This window comes from Anser anser, assembly GCF_964211835.1.
Source record: "Anser anser genome assembly, chromosome: 2".
Classification (NCBI taxonomy): Eukaryota; Metazoa; Chordata; class Aves; order Anseriformes; family Anatidae; genus Anser; species Anser anser.
This window is the reverse complement of record NC_139721.1, coordinates 162,875,538-162,899,679: the sequence shown is the minus strand read 5'-3', so window position 1 is coordinate 162,899,679 and position 24,142 is coordinate 162,875,538. Positions and strand designations below refer to the sequence as shown.

The window sequence follows — 24,142 nt, the reverse complement described above, 5'->3', positions numbered from 1 at the left end:
AGCTTCATCCACTGTTTGCTGTGTGGGCATTTTCTCTCTAACGCCGACCAGGCACACCGTGCAGAGCCTGCTGCTGCCATCAAGCCCCTGGGCTCTCTGATGGCTGCCTGCGAAAGGCAGGATGCAGGACTGGCGATGCCACAGGGATGAGACAACCCCAGCTAAGACAATGTGGCCCCCAGAACTGGAACTTCATGGCCACAGCCCATAGTTTTTAAGCCTTCTAAGAGGAGCTGATCTCCAGGGTGCAGCAGCAGACCTGGGGCAACAAATACCAAGCTCGAGAATACCTCTGCTTGCCTCCCTGAAACTGAAAGGAAAACGGCAGAAACTGCTGATTTAGCAGTGAATTTCCACCTGCTGCAAGTAAACCAAGGCTTTCAATGCAGTGCAGAGTGAGGTCTGCAAGACGCAGACCCCAATCGCAGTCAGAAATGCAGACTGGCCAGCAGGTTCCCTGGTGACACCACCACCGCTTCCAGGCGGTGCCCTACGCAGGCTGCCTGTCAGAAAAGTCCTGCTCACGCTCAGCGCAGTGACGGGGAACGAGGGTGGCTCGCTGAGCTGGCACTAGCAGGTGCTGCTTTTTTCAGTCTCTCCTTGCTCTGCGTGGAGTCTGCGTGTGTCTTCACTACCGCTTATTTGCTTGGCGACGTGACATTTGCTTGGTGAAGAACTTCGTGGACCAGAGAAGCGGGGAGCACTGACGGAGCAGCAGCAGTGGAGCAGGGGAACCCATTCAGCACTGGCTGTGGCTGGTGGAGGCCACAAGGCGTGCATGTTGGTGGAAGTTTTCTTGTCCTCTTGATACCAAAATGCAGGGTGCTGAGCAAAGACTTTTTTCAGCCATACATTGCCATTGTGTGTGCACAAATTCACTGAACCGGTGTAGGATCAAACCTTCCCAGCAGAATTCCCATGGCAGGACATGTAGGACTGTATCTAAGAAGACCTCTCAGGAACGCTGTGGCAGCCAGAAAGCCCCTTCACACTAAGTCGACATCTGAGCACCCACAGCAGAAGTCAAAGACTGTTCCAGACATCTCAAGCAGAGCAGAGTCCAAACTAGATGAGACACGACATGAGAAGATAAGGTCCCACAGAGCAAACCTTTTTGCCTTCCAGGACAGAGGACTTTCTGCAATTCAGGACAACTTCCCGGAGTTTCATGGAAAAGGCATATTCAAGTCAGGAACTTGCCCAGTATCCAAGATACAAGCAGGTCCTATTTTAGAGGAAAAGGCAAGGTGAGAGTGGTCTCTTGGAACAGGCAGACTGCGAACATCACCAGTGGGAGAAAGCTAGGAATGCAGAAAAGATTCAGAAAAACTCATCAGCAATTGCTGCCTCAGGCCAACAGCCTGGCACAGCCACTAACCCTGGACCACGAGTGGTAACAGCGGGACTAATCGTGAGGCCAGCAGACCGCACAGCTGTCTTAGAACCCCACCAACCTTATCTGAGGCATCTTGAGGTCGGCTTTCAAGTTTCTGTTTGGTGGGCAGAGCTTCCTCCGGTTCTTGAACATCATCAGGACCTTTTCAAGGATAAGTTCTGTCGTCCCATAAGACTCTGTCTGGGATCATTTGCTCGTAAATATTTCTTTGCTCGCTACGCACAGCTCTTCGGTGTATAACCAATGAGCCCTGTCCCAGCAACTGAACCTCTGTCCGGATTCTTTGCTTGATATTTGTTTGCCAAATGTCATGTACGGTGCTGCTCTATGGATTAGCACTTGAGCATCACACACGGTATTTTAAAGCATATCATTTGCACTCTGTCCTTGACATTCTGGAGAAATCTCCCTACAGATGCCACTCAGCGGTGCGACAGCACCTATGAAATCAAAGGGGTTTGCACAACCCCTGTGCAAAAACTCTTGGCCTCTCTATGAAATGCTCCTGCCAAACGGTCCCTGAGAAGAGCCACACGCTGCCCCGGAAGATGTGCGATGCCGTCCATCCCTCTGCGGTCCCGGAGCAAACCAGTTCACAGCCGAGCAGACGGAGTGACGCCCCCCGTCACGGAGCCCACTCAGGGTACAGAAACCCACACAGCCCCACGGAGAGAGCCAGAACCACCCGTGGGCTTTCAAGCTGAAGTCCAAATCTGCACCTTACTGCTGAGAGGGGAGACAAACAGCAGCAACACTGCCAGTGCTTCAGCAGCACGGTAGGCAATGAGGAAGGCCACCAAGCTCTGCTGTGCTCTGCCAGCTCTGCTCTCCTCTCTGGTGCTCGGGGCCCTGCGAGGACAGGACTCGCTCTCCCTGGACTTGCTGCTGAGGTGAAGCTCGGGACGCCAGCCCCAGCAGCGGGCAGCACAGCTGCTGCCCTCCCCGTGCACGTCCAGGATTGAGCCTGGGTCGTTTTTCAAGAACACCACCAAGGTAATCACTGACAACGGGCTCTTGACAGTTTGCTCTCTAACCTTTGCTTGATATAGAAATTTTCTTAAGATGAAGCCTGAGAGCTGAGGCACCCTCACACCGATGGCTTCTTGCTATTGTCCTGGCATCCCCTAAACTCTAGGAGATTTCTGCGTACAGGAGTCTGTGAAGGCAATCTCGACAATAAAACTCTTCAACCCTACAACTCCAAAGCCAAGAAATCAGAAGCAAAGTTTCTCCCACCTCACTGTGAGCTCTGGTACGTGTGAGGGGACCACACTGCTCTACCCCTTAGAGCAAACTCACACCCTTGACCCTGGTGAAGTTCTGAAACTAAAGCTAGTGTCCACAGGGCAGCAGGCACTACAGCGCACAGCCCAGCCCACGTCCCTCCTCCTGCTGGTGCCAGGATCACCCACAAGCTGTATCTGAAGACACAGGCAGACCGCCCCATCTTGTCACAGAAGCAATAACTGTGACAGCACCTGATGCTGGAAGCAACGTGGAAAGAATGAGAAGCGCACTTCCCATAGCAAATAACAAACAGCATTTCCAGGGGGGCTTCTGCCAGGCTGCACAAGAGAAATCATCCCTGGAAGCAGAAAAGGGTTAACTTCCACAACACGCACCCTTTTTTGGAGTGACTGTCAGTAGCCTGACTGCTCACAGAAAGCCTCTGTCACCCCAGAAGATTCAACACGATTACAGTGGCACACACTAACAAGCACAGTCCAGATCCCTGCACAACACAACAACAAGATTTGCTTGAGAACAAATAGCCAGAAACTGCTCTGGGTGTAGAGGAACAGTCTCTGCTGCACCTGGGCAGAACTGAGGGCACCACAATAGCTGGTGTCAGATAGCTCTCGATGAGCCTCTGACCAGTGAATGTGGAGATCTGAAGTTCCCAGCGCTTCCCCACGCTGAGCAGCACTGTTTGCAGACTGGGGGGCACCTTGTGAAGGAAGAGTGCTAGCCTCAGCCTTCAACCAAACACCCACAGCTGTCATGCTAGGCCATCAGACATTAACTTGCTGTCCAAACAGGTCAGTGATTGCTTATTGTTAGCCGAGAAAGTGGCAAGGAGGTGTTCAAGACCAGGTTAGACGAGGCCAGCAACCTGCTCTGGTGGGTGGCGTCCTTGCCTATGGCAGGGGGTTGGAACTGGATGATCTTTAAGGTCCTTTCCAACCGAACCATTCTACGATCCTATGATTCTGTCTGGCCACCCAGCTCTGCACAGACCCTTCCCAACAAGATTTCTTACTCATGGCATTGAGCACAGCTTCCCGGCTGCACTCCAGAAGACAACGTAGAGAAAGGGAAGAGGAGAATACGCGGTCCCATTACAGGTCAGGGTCTAGGTTTATCTGAGCAGATTGCAAAATCCTAGGACGTTGTATAGGATCCCTGTTCCACCTACAACATCCCTGTCATGTAGACCCAAGTCTAAGCAGAAATGCCTTTCCACACACTGTTCCCACAAGGAAAAGTTGCTCTATCTGGATGCTCTTTGCTGCTCCCCTACCCCCAGCACTCAGGGGTCCAGCAGCGCCTCCCCCTCTCCTCCACAAAATGCCATCAACCCCCTTTCTGCAGCCACACAAGTCCTCTGGCTCGTACAGACTGCCGAGCGGCACAGCCCACCACGGGGACGCAGCATCCCCTGCAGCTCTGCTCATGCAAGAAGCAGGTCCCCAGGGGACAACCCCTGCAAGAAAGGGAGGAGAAAAGGGCCACCAGCCCTGCTATACGGTCCCTTGTGCCACGCACACAGGAGTCCTACACACACGCTGCAAGTTGCCCTCCTAGGACATGGTCTGTGCGAGTAAAGCATCTGCACTGCGTATGAGTGTGTGCCTAACTTGTTCTGCTTCACTGCAGCACTCCCCTTTAACTGGGAGCCTGGGTATGGACACTGTAAGCCTACGTGTTGGGGCAGCGCTGCTGCCCGCCTGGCCCAGACACCCTCCGCCCGCTGCGGTTACCATCCTGGAAGACTCTCTCCACGTTCAGTCCGTAGGTGGCACAGGTCTCGTAGTACGTGCAGCGCTTCAAATCGTTGGAAAGCTTCCGTGCCCGAGAGTCATCGATGACCCGGGGATTTGTGGCGCTGATGGCATCTGGAAACCAAGGGAGAGGAGGCTGAAAGCACACACCTGCGTCCCTACCCGCGTCCCAGGGCACACCCCTGGCCTCCCTCCACTCCTCACACTGATGCCCACCTCCAAAGTACACCCCACGCCATACAAATGCGTAAGATAACAAAGTCCCACATTTGTAGAAATACGGATTGGTTAACGTTTTTTTTAAATGAACCTCTTTCAACTCTTTACCCACCCAGTCACTGACACCTTTGAAGACAATGGCAGAAACGAGCAGGAGATGTGGCTGGCCAGACAAGGCAGCCTGGATGTCGGGAACAGGACACACGACCAAGAATTCACACATTGGGAACAGCGTGGCTGTTGAAGACAACTGAAGGACACCCAGAGACACCAGACAAAGAGCTTGGGGCAAAGATGTAAGCAGTGTGACCTCAGGGCCTCGTCTGCACACGGCTGCATGGTGCTGACATGCCTCAGAAGTGACTAACACCGCGTCTGTCAGTGTGCCCCTGGCCAAGGCAGCTGTAACCACCAAGTGTGCTCATCTGCAAGTCTGCCTCATTTGCAGAGTAAAAGGAATTTGTCAGTCTTGATCATTTTAGCTCGTATGGCCATACTCTACAGATTAAAGAACCAAAAGGGAGAAATCATCTTCAGCTAATCGGGAAGGATGGCTCTGCTAGGATGCACTCACGGGTAGGGTCTTCGTGGACAACACTAAAACATAAGCTTAATTTCTATCCCAGTTAGCTACTCCTTGCTCACACGTTTTGGAAAACCTGCCTTCCCAGGAGGAATCTGATCTGAATTCCTTGGAGTCATGCCAAAGACAAGCCAGAGCTGAAAATGAACCCTCAAGAGGAGCTGAGGAAATACTGGGACTTGCATTATACAGAAGTCCTCTCCGAGCTGCCTAGCGGGCTGCTCTGTGCGACCGCACCAAGGCTGTGAACTCAGGCTGGCTCTGAACCTGGGACAACCACCATCACGGCCCCCTCCGCCTTATCCTGAGCCTCCACTCCCAGCATGTGCCTGCACCCCCAGCCCGGTCCCAAAACAGGATCCCTTGGTCCTAAACTAATTACACAATCTTGGAATACCTGAAGTTTAACAAGTTTTTTCTACACTTAATTTGGGGTTCAGAGTAGGCTCCCTGAGACTCCTTTCCTGGTGGCACTGCCTGCTCCCAGCCTAAGAGGTTCTTTGCAAGGAACTGGTTGCATTGCTCAGGAACTGGGTCCTGCCAAGACTTTTTTCCTGTGTCCTCCGTCCCCTGCTCCCTCTCTCTCTGTTGTCACCATTGCATCCAGAGAACTTGTGCAGGCTCCCTCCTGCCTGTGCTTTACATCTACAGACAAGAAAGACACCCAGTTCGTAGGCATGGAGCTCAGAGGCCGGCAGCGATGATCCATGCCTCCTGGGCACTGCAGTTCGGCTTTCAGATGCCGGGCTGCCCCAGCACACGCTGCAGGATGCGGGGATCCAGCTCAAGGGCTGCTTCTCTCCCAGCAGCTCCCCTGCCCAGGAGCCTGCTGCGTGCCGGGGGCTCCAGGCGCCTGCGCCTTCCCCACCCCCTCGCTACTGCCCAAAGCTGCCTCCAGCCCCACGCCGCCACGGCACGGCAGCTCCCGCGCTGCCTGACCCCCGCCCAGCGCAGGGGAGGAGGAGGAAGGCGGCTCTGGGCTGCTGCTGCTCTCCACGTCCACACGTGGGCTGGCAGCACCGCAGGGGAGATGGCGCTCAACCGCTCAGGCCTCTCTTTGGGAGCTGAAGGCAGGCCGTCATCCCCCAAACCCTTCCTGCTGCAGCTCACCCCAGAGGGATGAAGAGCAGTGCATCAGCACGAAATCCTTCAACTGCCAGGCCCCGACTCCTGCCCTCGGCTCAGCCACTGCAGACAGGAGCCAAGGGAGGCGGGCAGAGCCGGGAGGTGCAAGCATTTCCAAGAGGAAGGGGCTCAGTGGTGAAGCGAAGCAGCTCTCTGCAGGAAAGCTGGGATGTTCTGAGAAGGCACGAGCCAGCTCCTCCAGGGCCCTGAACCAGGGGCCTCTCAGCGACCCTGTCCCAGTGCAGTTTATCAGCACCAGGCAGTGAGACCAGGACTCCCCGGGCCCTCGCAAGGCCCACACCCCTGCTCCTTTGGCACATTTACACACCGCAGGGGTAGGGAGCTGTGGGGAGGACGCCCAGCCGTCCCGCGCTCACCCTGCGTGCCCACCAGCACCATCGGCACCTCCGCTGTGTTCCGGTAGCTGCACAGCCGCAGGTAGTAGTTGTACACCGTCTGGAAGCTGATCTCGTCCTCCAGGCTGAAGACGAACACCACGGCATCGACCCAGGCGGCAAACTGAGGGCAGGAGACACAGCGCCCGTTAGCATCCAGCCCCGCGCCCCGTGCTCAGGGCTGGCAGCACCCAGCAGGTACGGGACGCTGAGCCTGGGCTCGGACACACACAGCCCAGGCCCCACGCTCCCCGGCACCATGGGGAGGCCTGGGGCCGGCAGTCACCATACAGGCGGCCTCCGCTCGGGCCTCGCAGTCCGTACGTTCTCCCACGAATGGGCTCCCCGGGGCGGCAGCCGGGCTGGGTCTTCCCCAGAGACCTGCTAATCCTTCTAGCGCACCAGAGTGGGAAGGGACAGAGGGAGGCACAGATCTCCTACCTGCAGCTCAGGGGGGCCCCCTTCATCTCGAATCAGCAGCAAGTAACTCTGACCATCCACTACGATCTCCTTCTTAAATCGGCCACCTTGAGAAGAGAGCAAAGCGGCAGCTCGAGTGAGAGGGGGAGCGCACGCAGCGAGACCCGCGGTGGGAGCCGGGGGGGCTGCGGAGCCCAGCGGCAGGGGCAGAAGATGTGCGAGATGGGGGTCGCTGCTGAAGCCAGGAGGGGAGCGAGGACCCCAGCCACCCACCCCCGAAACCAGACCTTACCCTCTGGAGACTCCTCCTGCACGTAGGTGCCGGTCAGGTAGCGGTGCACGAGGGCGGACTTGCCGCTGGACAGGTTCCCCACGATGCCCTGAAAGAAAGGCAGGCGTGACCCCGGGGCAGCCCGGCCATTCCCCGCGAGGTGACAGCATCAGCGCCACCCACGCCTGCGCAGACCGAGGGTGGCAAGGCCGCCGGTCCCGCCCGGAGCAGGCACAGCCCCAGACCCCCTGCCTGCAGCCCCCTGCTCCTCTGTCCCCCGAGCGGCAGTCAGCTCACAAGGGAGCAGAGCTTTCCTCCCAGCCCGCGCATCCCACGCTTTCAAGCATTCCAGCTCCTGACGAGGCCCGACACAGAACGAGGGGCGAGCCTGGCCGTGTGGCTGGGCACAGCCGCTGCCCCCGATACCGGCAGCAAGGCGCGGCGCTGGCTCCTCGCTGCGGCAGTGACAGTGCTGCAGCAGCGTGCGTTTCCCAGTGGAGCTGGCTGCACTGCCTGCGAAGAAAGACACCCAGCACTCATTTATCATTGAGCTGGCAAATAAAGATACCTGGCACCGACTTTTTACTGGGTTGAAACACACTAGGCTAAGGGTCTAAGTCTGGATCACCCCGCAGATTTGCTTCAAAAGGAACACAGCCGTCCCAGGATGGGCCAGCCAGACACCCGGTTTTCTTCCTAACATCAGCATTTTCCCAGTGGTTTGAAAAACTTCCAGCGCTTCAGGGTTTGCAAGTGGACTTGCCTGCTGATGGGACAGCAGTCGTGGGGTAAGGAGGCATCTGCTGCCACCCCCGCAAGCAATGCAGCTCAGGCTGCTCAGTTTACATCCCAGAGCGCAATGCAGGCAAGGGCACAGCGCAGCTCGTGGAGTGGCTCCTGCGGCACGGAGCATCCCACCTCGCACCCCTCTCGCCTCAGCGGCAGCGCTGCTCTGATGCCGCTGGAGCGGGAATGCCGGGGAGATGCAGAGCCACACGCAGCACGCTCCTCTCTGCCTGCTGCCAGCGCCCCAGGCCCGTGGAGAGGCTGTTGGCCAGGAGCTGGACAAGCTGCTCCTAGCTCGTTCCTTAAGTGGGCCTGCGCATCAAAACCCTTGCAGGTGAAGAAGGCAGGCAGGCACCTGCAAAACGCTTATTGTGCAGCCGTCCGGGAAGCCAGGGCCATGGCTCACCCTACCTGGGCAAAGGAGGCTCCTGCTCCTCTTCCACACAGCGTCCCCAAAGCATCCAACTTACCTTTGGCTTTGGCAGCCTGACTTCACCATGGGGCTGCTCGCGCACAAACAGCCCCTGCTGCAGGCACTGCACCTCCCTGTGTCAGTGCCACGCTCCCAGTTCTCCCACAAAGACACCCCTGGGGTGCGTGTCCAAAACACCAACTCTGCCATCTGAGCACCGACCCGCGCTGCCCAGCACAACCGAGAGCCTGGGAGCTCCTCCGTTACTGAAGGCTTCCTCTTGGCTCTGCCGAATATGTGACTCCAACAGACTTTTTGTGTTATTCACCACACTATCCATCCAAATGCTTTGCAGGCATCCTCCTTCCCCACCCCCAAAATCAGTTACAAGGGATTGTGAGGACTTGCTGTTTCACCAGGACTAAGATCTGTCGTGGATGTACCAGGAGGAAGCCACCACAGACGTCCCCATGAAGATGCCCCAATAGGGATGCTGTGTTTCCAGAAAACCTAACATCCCCTACACATCCAGAGCTGCCTCACAGCAAACACACAGTGATGCTAAAGCATTTGGGATGCTGCCCCCCAGGCCTATGCAGCGCACAACTGACCTTTCGCCCTTCTCACACCTGCAATCGGACCAGACCATGAGATTCCCTGAGCACACGGAAGGTATCAACATTTGCTGGAAATACAAGGGTCTCTGGTCGCAGGAAGGCCCAGGTGGACATACAGAACCTTTACGATGAATAAATTCTTTACTGTGAGGGTGCTGAGGCACTGGAACAGCTTACCCAGAGAAGCTGTGGACGCCCCATTCCTAGAAGTGCCAGGCTGGATGAGGCTTCGAGCAGCCTGACCTAGTGGGAGGTGTCCCTGCCCATGGCAGGGGGTTGGAGTTAGGTGATCTTGTAGGTCCCTTCCAACCCAAACCATTCCACCATTCTATGAATATTTTAAGCAGGCACACAGCACTGAAAAGCTAACAGTCTTCACGAAAGCAGCAAGCACCCATATGCATGGGACACAAAATCAAAATCCTAAATCCTGTCACTTGGCTGCAAGTGTTGCCTGGGTATCAAAAACGGGCAGAAGGCACGGCAGTGCCAAAGCTCTCCCTGAGCCTCCCCGAAGAGCCCTGAGGGCTGCAGTGCGCCCGCCTGCCTTGGGGAGCAGCCCCGTGGCTCCTGGAGCAGGACGGACCCGGCTGCAGGCTCCGTGCTGCCAGCACACAGCGCGCTGACAGCCCAGGACACCCAAATTTCCACGGAAACCTCACACCAGCCCAGCAGAGGACATGGCACCACGTCACGTTGTGCCACGAGGGGACAAGGGGACCCGAGCCCCACAGCTTCGGGTTGGAGAGCTGCTGCGGTCAGGCTGCGCCTGCTCCCGGATTGCCAAGGTGAAGCCCAGCTCCCCTCCTGGCACAGCCCCCGCCGGAGCCCAGCTGCAGCACCCGCAGAGGCAGCCAGCCGCCCGCGGCGGCATGGGGCTCCACAGCCCCCAGCCTCACCCGCTCCCCCGGTGCTGCCCCTCGGGAGCTGTCGGTGTGACCGGGAGCAGGCGGTGCAGCCCGACGCCGTGCCCAGCGCTGTGCTCAAAGCTCCCGGAGCGGCCTGAGTCCAGCACCACACACAGCCGCGCCAGCACCAGAAGCGGGAGGGCGAGGAGAGAGGAGTGGCTGGGAACACGAAAGCTGCCTTGCCACCCTGAGAGGTGCACGGCGTGCCTCTTACAGGCAAGCAGACGAGCTGGAGGCGTGAGTCACCGCCAGGCAGGTTTTCCAGCTTTGCACCGGGCAGCCCGACAGGCGGGAGCTGCCCGCCGCACCGCGGCTCCTGCTGTGACGGCCGGGCCCAGCGGAGCGCCCGGCGCAGGGGGTGCTCGGGGCCGGCCCCCGGCCCGCTGGCCACACGGGGCCCGCAGGCAGAGGAACGCTCCCAGGGGCGTGCCTGGGCCGACCACGGTGCTGCCGGTGCCGTCACCCGCGACAGCAGCTGAAGATCAGACAGACAGACGAGGCGTGTGCGGAACTAACCGCAGGTAACCTGCACGCTCCTGGAGCCAAACGGCCCCTGGAAGCCCACGAACGCTGCTGCCAACAGAGGCCACGGCCCTCTTCCAGCGGAGCCCTCCCCACCCGCACGCCCTTCGGTGGCAGCAGCCGCCGGGGGCAGGGGGCACAGACAGGAGAAGAGCGCGGCGCCGCTGGCTCGCGGGGCTCAGCCCGGCCCAGGCCGGCCGCTGCTTCAGCCCTGGGGGAAACCTTTGGAAAACAGAGGGTCCCCCAAGGCTCCCTGACAGCCAGGTGCCACACACCATCAGAAATTACACACTCAAACAGTATTTAGTTCTCTAAAACTTGTACGGAGAGTGGTTTTAAGGCAACAAAGTATGATGCGAACTCCTGACCTGTCTTGCCGAAATGACCTTCTGCTTTGTCTCCTCCTCGGGCCCACCTGGTGTTACAGGTGAGGAACAAGCTGTCAGAGGCAGCGAGCCAAAGTAAAACGTGGTGTTCAGGAACCGTGCAGATCTCTGTATCAAGGCATGCCGGAGGAATCAGGGAACGCACCCGGACGGCAGCAGCCAGCGAACGGCCGGCGCCGCTCGGGAGCCCTGCCAGCAGGCGTCGGTCTGCGCCCTGCCCGCGGGGCCGCGGCTCTCGCCTGCACCGCGCCGCTCAGCGGGCCGGGAGCTGCAGGTAGAACTGCGGGGCCTAGCTTAAGTACATCGAGCTCTTAAAAACCTTCGGATAAAGTACAGTGACCACTTGTGGTGCAAACGGGAACAGGACCAATGACAAGACAACTCCTGTGGGAGAGGTGAAGGAGCCGGTTTGTGCCTGTGGATGGAGAGGGACGTAGGCTGCAGCAGATGCATCGTGTGCTGTAAAAGGGAAGCCCCGACGAGACTGTGGCTTTCCACTCACAGAACTGTGAACCTTGGCTCACAGGCCCAGGTCTCCGTTGAGGATAAGGACTGGCAGATCAGAGACAGAGCAGGTGCTTTGTGCAAGCTTCTCCCACCCCCTGCGGTGTGCTCTGCTGCTCATCAGAAGGCTCCGCGCTGGCCCTGTGCTGGGGTGTCTTGGTTTCAGACGTTTCCATGGGGCTCGCGGTGCACTCGGTGCAGTCTCGCTCACAGGACCGGGGAGCGGGTGCTGTGCTGCAGGAGCCATCCCCGTGGCGCTGCCACAAGGCCCCACTCCCCGCGCACGCCTGCCTGCACCGAGCGCACCGCTGCCAGGGGGGCTGAGGGGAGGGAGAGCTGCTCGGGAGCCAGGAGGCAGAAAGGAGGCAGCCTGTATGGACTCCAGGATGGCGACATGTGGAGCACAGTCATGCAAGTTTGCAACAGCTCAGTGCGCTCACTCAAAGACCCATCTGCCTGGAGAGACCTGAAGAGAGGAGCTGGACCTGTGACCGATGAGGACAGCTGCACCGCTGGGGTGGATGAGACAGAAGCAAAAGCCCAGAGAGCTGAGGAAGAGGCACAGCAGTGCTGACATACCACGAAGCAGCCACGCCACAGCAGCATGGCGCTGAGCTCGTCCCTTTGGCACCCACCCAGGAGCTCTGGACCTTGCCAAGCCTTCCTTGTCCCTGTGTGCTGTCCAAGGACGCCCCACACCGACTGCCATGCCCAGACGGCAGCAGGAGCAGCTCTGTCGTTAGACGCCTTCTTCCCTTGGGCAGACCCAGGAATCCTGGAGACGACCGGCCCCCTGCAGCCAGCTGCCGCAGCAGAGCCCCGGGGACACAGCAGAGAGGGGCACAGCCCCGCACCGCCGGGAACCAGCCCTCCGAGCGGCTTCAGCTCTTAGAAGAACCGCATCAGCCGGATGAAACTCCAGAGAAGCAGAGATTCCCAGAGGTCACGGAAAACACAGGAAAAGGTTTCTGTAGGTTCAGAACGAGCTGAAGGCTTTAGGTTTGTTTAGCTTGCAGCACTGCTTTGCGGCCTGCACACTGTTAACGTGTCAGAAAGCAATACACAGAATAGCTGCAAGAATATTTTTGAACAGACACTCACTTCACAAGCCAAACTAACAACTGAATATTCAAAGTTTGTTTCAATTTATACTTAACTGCAGGTGAGAACAACTGTGGCAGCATGCTGCTTGTATGTTTTGCAAAAACGCTTCTTGTTCTTGAGATTAAGATTGAAAAAATTAATCTTGAAAGGGCTCAAGGGAGACATGCCCAACAGGCTTCAAAAGGAGTTACAGGCTGCTGCAGAGAGCGCAAGAAGAGCGAAGCGCTGGAGCAGACTGCCGAGGTGCCTAAGAACAGCCAGGCACACGTGGAAATGCTTGGTGTCCTGCCCACCCAGCCATCCCCTGCACCACTGTCCCCTGGGCTCACTCCTTGGCAGAGCACCGCTCACCAGTCTGAAGCTCACTGCCACCAGAAGGGAGGTCCTGCTTCCCCCCCTGGCCCCACGCATGGCTGCTGGCTCTCGTGCCCACCAGCCAGCTCGGCTTGAGCAGACACCACCCACATCCTCCAGCACCCCTGGCCCACGCCAGCTCGGACAGCCCCAGCGAGCAGGCATGCGCCACCAGCAGCGACCAGTGGTGGAAATGCCTCCGGTCTCAGAGGCGCTGCGCCCTGAGGCCAGGTCCCCGTCGCAGGAGGCCCACGCGATCAGGGCTGTGCGGGGGGCGAGATGGGCACGGAGGCAGCAGACACCGTGTCCCCCCCCTCTGGTGTTCACCCGACAAGCAGGCAAGGACGCCTGGTAACAGAGTGCTGCAGGAAACCCACCCCACGCTGACAAACCGCAGAGCTTGGTGCCTTCTGTCGAGCAGAACAAAGCACCAGAGGTGATGGCTTCATCCCATCGGTATCCCTCTGCGGCAGGGATATCTTGGGGCTCTGGGACGGCTGGGAATTATGGCTCCGTTGTGGCCAGCAGGAAGGGTGAGGCGCTCAAATACTGCCTTTGGGCCTCTGCACCCGAGTGCTCTCCCAGACCACCAACCCCTCCTGCACAAGTGTGACCCACTGAGAAACCCTCACCTTCCCCCAGCACAGCGGAAGCCCCAGCTCCTCCCTCTGAGGCCGAAACCCCTATGCAAATTCACTCAGCCACAGGAAAACGTGGGCTTTCCTTGGGGGTTTGGAGAAGCATCAGAGAACCAGGGGTATCTGAGGCACGAGTCGTGGGTACTCACCACCTTCAGCTCAGGCACCGAGCGACTCAGGGTCCATTCCTGGCTGTTCACAAACGAATCTGCAGAACAGAGAGGAGAAATCATCACAACGGGTCACCAGTGTCCCTCGGGATCCCTCCGGAGCCTCCTCCCTCCGCCATGCCCACCCTGCTCACGAGAGCCAGGAGACCTGTGGCTCAGCCCCCCCAGCCGCTCCAGCGCCGGCAGAGCCATGCGAGGCCCGACACCGCCTGTGCCTGGCGGCCCTGGAGCCGCAGCTCAGGACAGAAGGAGCGGCCAGCCCAGGGCAGGAGGCAGCGCGGAGCTCACGGCGCATGGGGCAGCTCCCTCCTCCCCCGCAGCAGTGCAGAAAGCCTTACAGCACCCCTCCCCGAGGCACACGGGGTGCGGGGAGCTCCAGGGAGCAGCCCCCTGTGGGGACATGGGACACGCGCCCCTGCACCGAAGGCGCCCAGCGGGGTGCCCCGAGCACTGCGCTCGCGCTGCAGTACCAGCGGGCTGTATGCAGTGCGGATAAGGAGCTGAGGCATGTCATAATACATGTTCTCGACTGAAAGTGAACACAATTAATTACGTGCACGTTATGTAATTTGCAGAACAGCGCAATAGGCTTACGAAGGTTGTAACAACCAGGAACAGCTCTGAGTGGCACAGGGAGCACCCTCCTCCTGCCACAGAAATCACAAACCCTTCATTTACATCTAAACCATCCCTAGGAGCTGGCCGAACAACAGACTTCCCAAATAAAACCAGACACACCGGAGGAGGAGCAGGAGACTGGAGAACACCTCAAGTATCAGCAGTTGCTAGCAGCCACTCCTAGCAGACTTGGTGTACTGCGTTTGCCTTAGGAGAGGCATCCTACACCCCAGGCTGGGACGGCTGCAGGGTGGGGGGTTAAACAGAAGAGCAGCACTTGCTGTCTGTTAACAGCATAAAAGTGACAGGGGTTTTTAGAGAGCAGAAACCTGTGCACTGCTTCTCTAGGAACACGTAACGAACGTGGTGTAGTCAGACCGTCACGGAAATGAAACTCTCAGGCAGGCCCAAAAGGGAAGAGGCGAGTCCGCGAGCTGTTGAACACGCCAGCGCGGTGCCAGGGCGGTGCCAGCGCGGTGCAGCCCTGCGGGTCACCCGGGGCTGCCACCACGAGGGGCGGCCCTGGGCCTGCCCCGCTGCCCGTCCCCCGCTCCCTGCACCGCACGCCGTCGGAGCGATGGCTTCTGGGCTTCGCCCCCGGCCACCGCAGGGCACCGCACGCTGAAACCAGCCGTGGCGCTGGCAGGATCGAGGAGCAGGCCGGGCTCTCCAGCCCCGCCAGGAGCCAGCCGACGGCCATCCCTTGCCCTCACAGCTCCTGGGGGGAGCTGAGCACACGACTCCGACAGCCACAGCCCCTTCTCCTCTCCAGGCTAATCCATCTCAGACAGCCTGCTCCGGCCAGCCCAGGACAGCGGGGACGCGCAGCCCACAGCTTCTCCATGGCCGCGGGGCCCTGCCCGCAGTGCCCGCACGCCGTGTGCCGCAGAGAAGCGCCAAGCGCCACGGCGCCTCCGGCACAGCGCTCACGCAGCCACCGGCACTGCGGGCCGCAGCACTTTTCCCATCGTGTCAAAAACGGGAAGAACGCGGTGCTCGTACCTAGAAGTTACCATCCGTACACTCATTTATCAGCACTAACGTTTCAGAAACTACAGACAAATGAAACGCACGTCTGATGCAGGAACACAAGGGTGCTCATCGCCATCGTGACGGTTTGTAAGAGGAGTTGTTTCTTTGGGGTCTCTCTTGCCCACCTGTTCTTTCTTTCTGTTACAGGAAAAGTTTTAAGGCAGGAGTAAAACCTTTATAAAAGTAACTATTAAAGAGAAAGAGGAAAATGACAAGTTCTGGAGCCCTTTCAAAAAGGCGAGAGACAACACACCTGGGTTTCCAAACACATTACGTAGTCTAAAAAAAGGTATCACCTCCTCCCGTAACTTTTGCTCTGCTTAGTTCCTTTGTTGGTTAACCACGGTGGTTAAAGCAGCATTGCAGCATTACTACTTTCTGCTTTACTGGCATCCCCTCCCTCCAGACCAGACAAAGGCAGCACACTTGCACTGTTTGACTACGCATAATATTTCCTTGAACTGCGAAAAACTGGCAAAAATCAGGCATAATTTTCCAGAGATTTTGAACGGAGCATAAGTAAAACCCACTTGTTGACTTGGCTTTAAAACAGAGAGAGGCAGAGAGAGAGACCCGGAGAGGGCAGGCTGTTCTCTTGCCTCTTCCTGTTCTTGGATGCTCAGGAGAGAGAAAACAGGTGAATTTTTGCTAGCTGCCTCCTTGCTAACTATTCTAACATGTCTTTTTTTAAGCAAGGTTCAGGAGTTCATTGACAACAGATTTTTAACTTGCTGTGGAGGCCTCTGAGTAAATCCCAACACAAATAAACTGTGACGCAGTGCCAATTTAGCTATATCGAGCCATGTAACACACTCAATTAACAAACACTATTAGCGTGCCTAACCCAAGGCGCCGACGTTCGACCCGTGCTCCCTGCTTGCCACCGGCTGCCAGCATGGGCAGCGCCTGCACCGCAGCCCGGGGCAGACGTGTGTGCGCGGTGATGCCAGCCGTGGTCCCGGCACGCCGGCTCTGCCCAGCCCCGCTCCCTGGGTGCCGGCACCTCACCGCCTGCACCCCGCAGCGCAGGTCGATGCCGAGCCACGCAGGGCAAGGCCCTTCCCGCGCCGGCCCGCTGGTCGCAGGCAGTAAGGGCGCACGGTACCACCCCCCGCTGTCTGCAGCCCTGATCTCTGCGGCTCAGGCATCTCCTGAGCCTCGTCTGGTGCGGCTGTTTAGTACGCTTGTTCCGTCCCCTTTTAAAACCACATCAAATTTCACTTCCGTATTGCTCTTTAACAAGGAGTTTCAGGAGTGTAAATACACATTCCTTGAAAACCCAATTTCTTGTTTGTTTTGGGCTTGACTTCACCGATCTGCCCTGCCCTTGTACCAGACAGCAAACTAGCTTCTCCAGCCACCCTGATCACCACCGCCCCCGGTTTCACCGCTGACTCCTCTTTTCTGCGTGGCAGGCTCCCAGCCTGCCCGCCCTCCGCTGTCCTCCGCTTCCCCCCTGCTCCGGCACACCTCGTTCAGACGAAGCAGACGAGCCCACTGCCCGTGCTGAGCACCTCAGCATCGCACCCGCAGCAGGAGAACAGACGGCTGTTCTGGGAAGGCTCACTGTGCGACCAGCCCTGCCCACACCACCCCGCCGCTCCCCTACCGATCAGCCGGCTGGAGCAGCACGGCACGCTGCCGGCACACTGCGGGCTGGATACCTCCGCGGCATGTGCTCACGACAGTACAGCTGACCCCACTCGTATTCCAATGCCCAGAAAGGTAACAGCAAGTGCTTACTGACTACATGGCAGAAGGAACAAAGACTAGAGTGGAAGTGGCCTTGAACTGAAGACAGGCACAGCATCACTTCAAAATCAGCTGGAAATGTTTCTGAGACACAAATCTTAGAGGGGCCAATTCCAGCTGTGCTTCACCTCCAAAGCCAGAGGCTCAGATGTCAGGAACAGAAGGCCCTTGTGTCCATCTGCCATCACAAGCTGTACATGTACACATGAACCTTTCCACTAAAATTCCCTTCCTTCAGGAAGACGTCCTATCCTCATTTCCAACTGCCTACAATGGAGGAGCCACCAGGGCACAGCAGATAGCTCTTCCTGCTCAGTGGGAATCTGTGGTGCTCCCGGAGCCGGCCGGGCACCTCCTGCCTCGCGGAGTGGCCCCGGTGGGCTTCCCTCATGGCCACCTGCACTGACCCACTCACCCTCTGACCTTCCTGATCAGCTGAAGGATGCAGTGCCGGAGGGGTCTTCTGCCACCAGGACTGGTGACGAAGCATGGCAGTGCCTGGACACAGCAGCGAAGTGATGCGAGGAGGCTGGGCGTCCTGGCACACTTGGGTTTGCCCGTCTGGGACCAGATGTCTTTGGCACTGTCCTCTGCCTTCACCTCATGGCATGCCTGGGAAACTTTCCAGCTCCTGCCAGAGGCGGGAGTGCGGAACCAGCATCACGGTGTCCTGCAGCAAGCCCTCCAACACACCTCTGCCCAACACAGCAGTGCCAAGTGAGTCGGTCTTGTGCAGAAGAAAGGAGGCTATGCTGGAAGAGCATTCCAACCGAGTTTCACCTTCACTCTGAACTACTGCCACTGACCGGTTGTTCTTCAGTTTTGGCTTCACGCGGCCTTCAAGCAGAGTTTGGGGGCTTTCTTAAACCACGCCCTGAAAGCTGAAACTTCTCATAACCAGGAGGCATTAGTGTCAGGCTCCCCAAATTACTTAGTTAACAGAGCAACATTCTCACACATACACTTCTAGTACTCCTTACAGACCACAGGGAGAAGCTTGGCTCTGGCCCTCAAAAAGAGGAAAAAAATGCCTTTGTCTGCATCGACCAGCAGCCCATAGCACTACGCCTCCTCCTGCCCCGAGCAAGATGCGGCACTTCCTGCAGCACCTGAAGAATCGCCCTTTCTACACCGTTCCCACCTACCGCCCGAGACAAGGTCCTCAAGACCACCCGCTCGCCCAGAAGCCCGAGGACCTGGAGCACGACCCAATTCCACGCTGCCAGCCGCGGTGCGCGCCCCAGCTGAGCCTTACAAACCCGCCACCGCAGCCGGCCGCCCAGCCACCCTTACGCCCCACCGTTCTGCTCCCCGCACGCACCCGTCGCCTCTCCCAGTGCACGGACACACGCAGCCCGGCACGACGTGCCGACATCCGCACGGCCCGCCCTGCAGTCCTGCCCCATGCAGGCGCTGCAGCCACGTCGCCCTGCACCACCCCGCGCCCCGCGGCCCCCCCGGACAGGCAGCCCCCGTGCCCGGCTGTGGGGAGCTGCCCTGCTCGCTCCGTTTCCCTGCGCTGCTTTCCCCATCCACCCGCTCCTCCTCACAGCAAGTGAAAGCAGCCGCCGTGTGCGGGAGGGGCGGATGAAATCCGTGAAGCTGTCAGAAAGGCACCTCAAGAGCGGTTTCTCAACCACCCAAAACAGCCATAGGCCAAGTAACCTGACTGTCGAAAGAAGCTGACACAGCTCGCTGATGTCAGCTCCGTCCACCCCCAGCGTTCCTCGTTCACTACTAAACCGCAGCCCATGGAGGCTCCCTGCCTCTCACCTGCCTGAGCTCTGTGCCACCGCATGCTCCGTCCCCGTCAGTTACGCGTTCAAATTAACGCAAGGAGATCCTTCGGGGTGTGGGGGTCTCCCTGCTGGTGACACTATTCCCCTCCCGCCCGCGTCCCGCACTGAGCGGGGCAGGGTGCGATGCCGGCCACTCGGGCACCGTCCCTGCTGGAAGAAGCGACCGCAGCCTTCTCCAGGGGAGAGGCAGCGACCACGTGGAAGCACACACGAAGCCAGCAGACAACGTGAGCTGATCTGCCCAACGCATGAACACCCACTACCCAAAACCCAGGCGGGCAGTTCCGCGTTAGCACCTTCCCTGCAGTGCCAGCGCCTTGGCACGAGCTGGTTCAGCACAGATTGTCTCCAGCTGGGCTAACACCCTCGTGAACCATCCTCCCCCTCATCGCTGGGGCTCGTGTAGACACAGGGGAGTAGTGATTCACTCCATTAGCTGCACTGCTGGACTACCTGTATTGTTTAGTATTTCACATTAAAACACACCCAGTCACTCTTCCTCCCTCTTCTTTGTTATTTAATAATACAGAAGAGACCAGACTGTCAGCCCTGTGGCTGAACACCTTCCCCAGGCGCATCTGACCTCCAAAGCAGAAGCAGGGGACTCACGGCACCACTTGGATGCCGAGTGCCGTTGCACAGCCACATGGTGGCCTTGGTCTGAGGCACAAGGCACAGCCACGCCAGAGGGGCGACCGACCTGACCTCTCCCTGGAAAAGGAGATTCAGGCCCACCGCCTCCTCTCGGCGAGGTCTCCCGGCACAGCTCTACGCGCCAGAAGGCGACACGCATACCGAAGGACGGGTACACGCAAGGCCCCCGCCGCGAGCAGGAGCAGACGTGAGGCAGGCACTCTGGCAGCCGCCGCCTCTCTGTCAGTTAGGCCGGGCACCATCAGTGGCCGGCAGACGGACCACGGCTGGGGGCCCCAACCGCGTCACACGCTAGGAAGGGAAGAGCCGAACCCTCCAGCACAGAGGGTGCTCCCAACAGCTCCACCCGCCTTCACAGAACACCCAGCGCGAACGCAACCATGGCAGTGCCGGCCCTCTGCTGCTTGCACCCATTGCTGCTGCAAAGCTGGGAGGAGAACGGGCCCTGCCCCCTTGCAGACGGATCTCTTCGTAGGATGAAGCGCAGCAGGTTCACCTACCTTGTGCTTCAGGAGAGTGAGTGCCAGGCACATCTGGCCTCCGCACACAGCAACTAATAATTAACCACCTCATTATCCAAGCCACTGTGGAACTAACTCGGACACTGAAACCCTGGACATTAAAACCAGCTTCGAAAGCAGGTCAGAGGCCGAACAAACACCGAGGTGCCCACACAAACCAAGTTCCAAAGTACCCACCCGCCCACACAAGCAGATAAAAGGGCAGCAGAGCGCTACAAGCCTGGGCAGAGCCACCTCTCCCAGGCCGGGCTTGATAAAGCCTCAACCTGGCAATGCTGGCAGGGAGAGAGATTTCTCCAGGTCAAGGGCCTCCACACGCAAGGCTGGTGTTCCTGTCAGGGAGCTCAGCTGGTGCAGAGACCGTGTGTGGGATGCGTTCTTCACAAGGATTATCTCACCAGAGCTTTAAATATTCAGCAGCAGTGAAGGGAGAGAATCTTGTGTACCTCTGGAAAAGAAGCGTGCCATTATCAACTTCCACCCTCGTTTCTTAGCGATACTGCGGGCAGCAGCAGCTCGGGCACCTGCCCTGCCGTCACCCAACGTGTACTGGGCAGCGCACGTGCTGTGGAGGGTTTGTCCCAGGCCTCCCGGAGCCTACTACCTGCCAGTCCACGTCCAAACGCTCGCAGACCAAGGAACGTCACCGAACCCTGTGGGCCCTGACAGCCGGAGCCTGCTGGAGGAGACGGCCCTCCCCGCCAGTGACCTGCAGTCACAGACAACCCACCGCCTTCCCAACGCCAGCGCTGTGCCGGGGACTCACTTCGCCAGTAAAAACCTGCTCCAAATATGTCTGACTTCAGCTCTAGCTGTTTAAACCCACAAGCCAAGGCAGGTTACGATTAAAAAGGCACTGTTTTTTGAAGTTCCCCCTTCCTATGGATATCTGAAGACTGCAATCAAACACCTCTGCACCTACTGCACACATCTCCTGCGACCCTGCCCTGAGAATTAGGCGTTTCTGTGTCCCCACAACTCCTTCCTCAGTACCTTCCGGATTTCCAAGTTTTTCTGAAGCGTGGACACCAGGCTGGGCTCAGCGTCCGACGCACAGTCTCCAAACTCATCATGCCATCTTTGCTCCTCACCAAACTCTCCCCGCTAAGCTCAGGCAGGTACTAACAAGAGATGATACATATCATTATCTACTCAACTCGCTATGCAAACTTCACCTTATTAATATAAAAACACCTTCCCCTTCTCCTGGTAATCTTCTCTCACACAACGGCCTACACGTTAGTCCTCTGCATGGTCAAACACCGAACAGAGGAGCAGAGGGAGTTACCTCAAAACCTTAAGGCACCTTAAAAAAGCAGACCATCTTTCCGAAAGATGGGAATATGGTTGCAAGGAACACTTCCTGAGCTGCGGAGTCCAGATGCCGCTGCCAGAGCTGCTGTACCCTTTATGCGATCCCTCCATGAGCAGGGAAAACTTCAACCCCAAGCCTGCGCAGCCTTCCCAAGCCTGTGTCAGAGCACTCCTTCAGAACCGCGCCAGCTGAGACCTGGAAACGTTCCTCTGAACCGCCGACCGCTGTTATTTGTGGTCACTCCAAAGTGGCTGGACTTTGTGCTGACTTTGTTCCAGCTCCAAGGGCTCTCGTCCTTCCTTGCTGTATTTACAGAAAATCACATCCCCTGCCAGCCTTCATTCTGATACACCAAGAAAAGCTCTTCAACTCTTTCAGGCAACAAATTCTGCCTTGCCCTGATCGTCCCTCCCTGTGCTTGGTCCAGGCTGGACCCCTGCATCAGCAGGGAGCCAACGCTGCGCACGGAGCCCAGAGGAGGTCTCAGCAAGGCTTGCAGAAGAGCACTGGGACCGTCCTCCGGAGTCCGACGGGCCTTTGGGAATGCCTACACAGCAGAGCGCTGCGCTGGGCCGGTATCTGAGCTTGCTATAAACAAAATCCTCCCAGTACTGGGAACAGGGTAGCAAAGTTGGCTTGGATCCCTGCCTGGACTAATATACCCAACTTTTCCAACGAGCTGATAACCGCAACTGCAGCTGCACCCCCCTGGGAGGGCATGTTGGGACTACGGTAGCAACTTTCCTAGGGCTAAGGTAGGCAGCGCTAGCGTAAAGCATCTAAGTTTTTGAAGTGCTGAGCATGTGTTACAAACACTATTGGCCTACAAGTCTGAAACAGGAGCAGGGCAGAGATCTCCAGTACGGCCACGCTGGAGCAGTACTGAGACTGTCCGTGTCCAACCTACAGCTTCCCGGCTCGGAGGCTCACAGCTCCCCCTGAGCCAGAGCCCACAGACCAGCACGCTTCATGGAGAGACGGGACATATAAAACAGGACAAACAGCAGCTTTAGCCTGCAGACGTCATGGCTGCTTCTTCACATCTCATTGACACAGAACAGCGTATCTTGACCAAGTTAAAACCAGGCAGCTAACAACAAAACTGGTGTTCTGAGCGAGGAGCAAACCAAAGCGTCAACTCTGCAGCTCCGGCAAGTGGTGCTTGCTCTGCCACAGTGAGTGGCAGCCCTTCAGCCAGCCTGGAAAGGTTATCCCCAGGCTCCAGCACAGGCCACAGGGGGAAATGCTCAGCCCTGGCCAGCAGTGGTCTCTCATCAGCCAGCTGATCGCCGCCAGCAAGGGCTCCAGGCCCTCTCCAGTGCCCCTGGTAAAGCACCACCAGGCTCTCCAGCAGATGGACCCAAAGGGAGCCCCCACCTGTCCCAGCCCAGTAGCCAGGTGAGGCGCGAGGACACCGGCACAAGCAAGCAACCTCAGCTGCTCCCCTGGGAATGCAGCAGAAGGGCTGGCGGGTGCTGGCACAGCTCCTGCTGGAAGCCGCCGGCAAGCAGGAACAGGCCCCCTGCCGCACGGGCAGGGCCTGGCCCTCCCTGCCCGGATACACCCACATTCCCCAGCCATGAGCGCAGCCTCCCCTTGCCTGGGAACCTCCCGCCACCCAGCCCGAGCACCGCGCCCGGCCCCGGGCACCCCTGCCAGCCAGCAGGGGCCCTGCAGGAGGAGGGCTCCGCAGGGGAGCACAGCCAGGCACCCTACGGCACGCAAAGGCAGTCCCGGCCACTCGGCCGGAGCCTACACACCGGACCTTCACCTGGAAGGCACAGTGAGCCCCGAGGACAAAGGGACCGGCAGGAACAAGCTCCTTGAGCTCCCCAGCCAGCACCCGTGCCGCAGCGAAGCTCAGGCTGCAGCAGAGCTGCTCCTGCGCTCAGCCCCCAGGGCCGGCCCTGCTGGGGAGCGCCTGGGCACGGCGCTGCCCTGGGTGCCCGCAGCTCCTCAGGGAGCCCCCCCAGCTCAAATCCACCCCTCTGGCACACAAGCCAAGCCGGGGAGTTGCTTCCACGAGGCCAGGACTCGGGAACCCTGCGATGGAAACCCAGAGCAGCTCGCGGGCGCCAGGAAGCGCTGCCCTGCCTGCCTGGAGAGCGGCAGGGCCCGAGCCCAGCCCCCCCGCTGTGTTCACCCTGCGCTCAATGCCTTAAAAAGCCTGCGGGAGCTGCGCACCTCCCGGCCCCTGCACAGCTCCGCTCGCCCCGCGTGCTCGTGCCAGGGAACGGGGAACAGGACCGGGCGGGGAGGCGCAGGCAGCGCAGCCCCCACGGAGCCTCTGCCAGCCCCGCAGCCCCAGCACCGGGAGCACAACCCACCGCAGCACGGCCCAGCGGTTGGTTAGCCAAGCGAGCAACGGCAGCTTCAGCTACCAGTCCATCGCAGGCACAGTCCCCGCAGGGGTCCTGCTCTCTGTCCCCCTGCCATGTCGCTCGGGAGCCACCGCAGCATTTCGCAGGCTGCCCTGCGCCCCGCAAGCGCCCCCTGTTCCCGCTCACCCCAAGGCAAGACCCCTGCAGTCAGCACCCAGACAGACTCCGGCACCAGGGAAGTGCTTACAGGACGGGAACAGCACCTTTCTGTGCTCCCTAGCTCCTCATGCTGCTCCCTGCCTCTGCTCTGGTGGCCTC

The 24,142-nt window shown here is 58.7% G+C and overlaps 1 protein-coding gene across 3 annotated transcripts in view; it reads right to left on the bottom strand.

The window, feature by feature from the left end:
* AGAP3 (ArfGAP with GTPase domain, ankyrin repeat and PH domain 3) overlaps positions 1-24,142 on the bottom strand; it is a 140,801-nt gene that overhangs the window by 74,851 nt on the left and 41,808 nt on the right. For all 3 annotated transcript variants that reach the window (XM_083826071.1, XM_083826070.1, XM_083826069.1), the window contains exons 2-6: positions 13,792-13,850; positions 7,433-7,520; positions 7,162-7,247; positions 6,703-6,844; positions 4,378-4,512 (exon numbers count right to left, since the gene is read on the bottom strand). In XM_083826071.1, the coding sequence (XP_083682197.1) occupies positions 4,378-4,512; positions 6,703-6,844; positions 7,162-7,247; positions 7,433-7,520; positions 13,792-13,850 (510 nt within the window). The remainder of the gene's footprint in view (positions 1-4,377; positions 4,513-6,702; positions 6,845-7,161; positions 7,248-7,432; positions 7,521-13,791; positions 13,851-24,142) is intronic.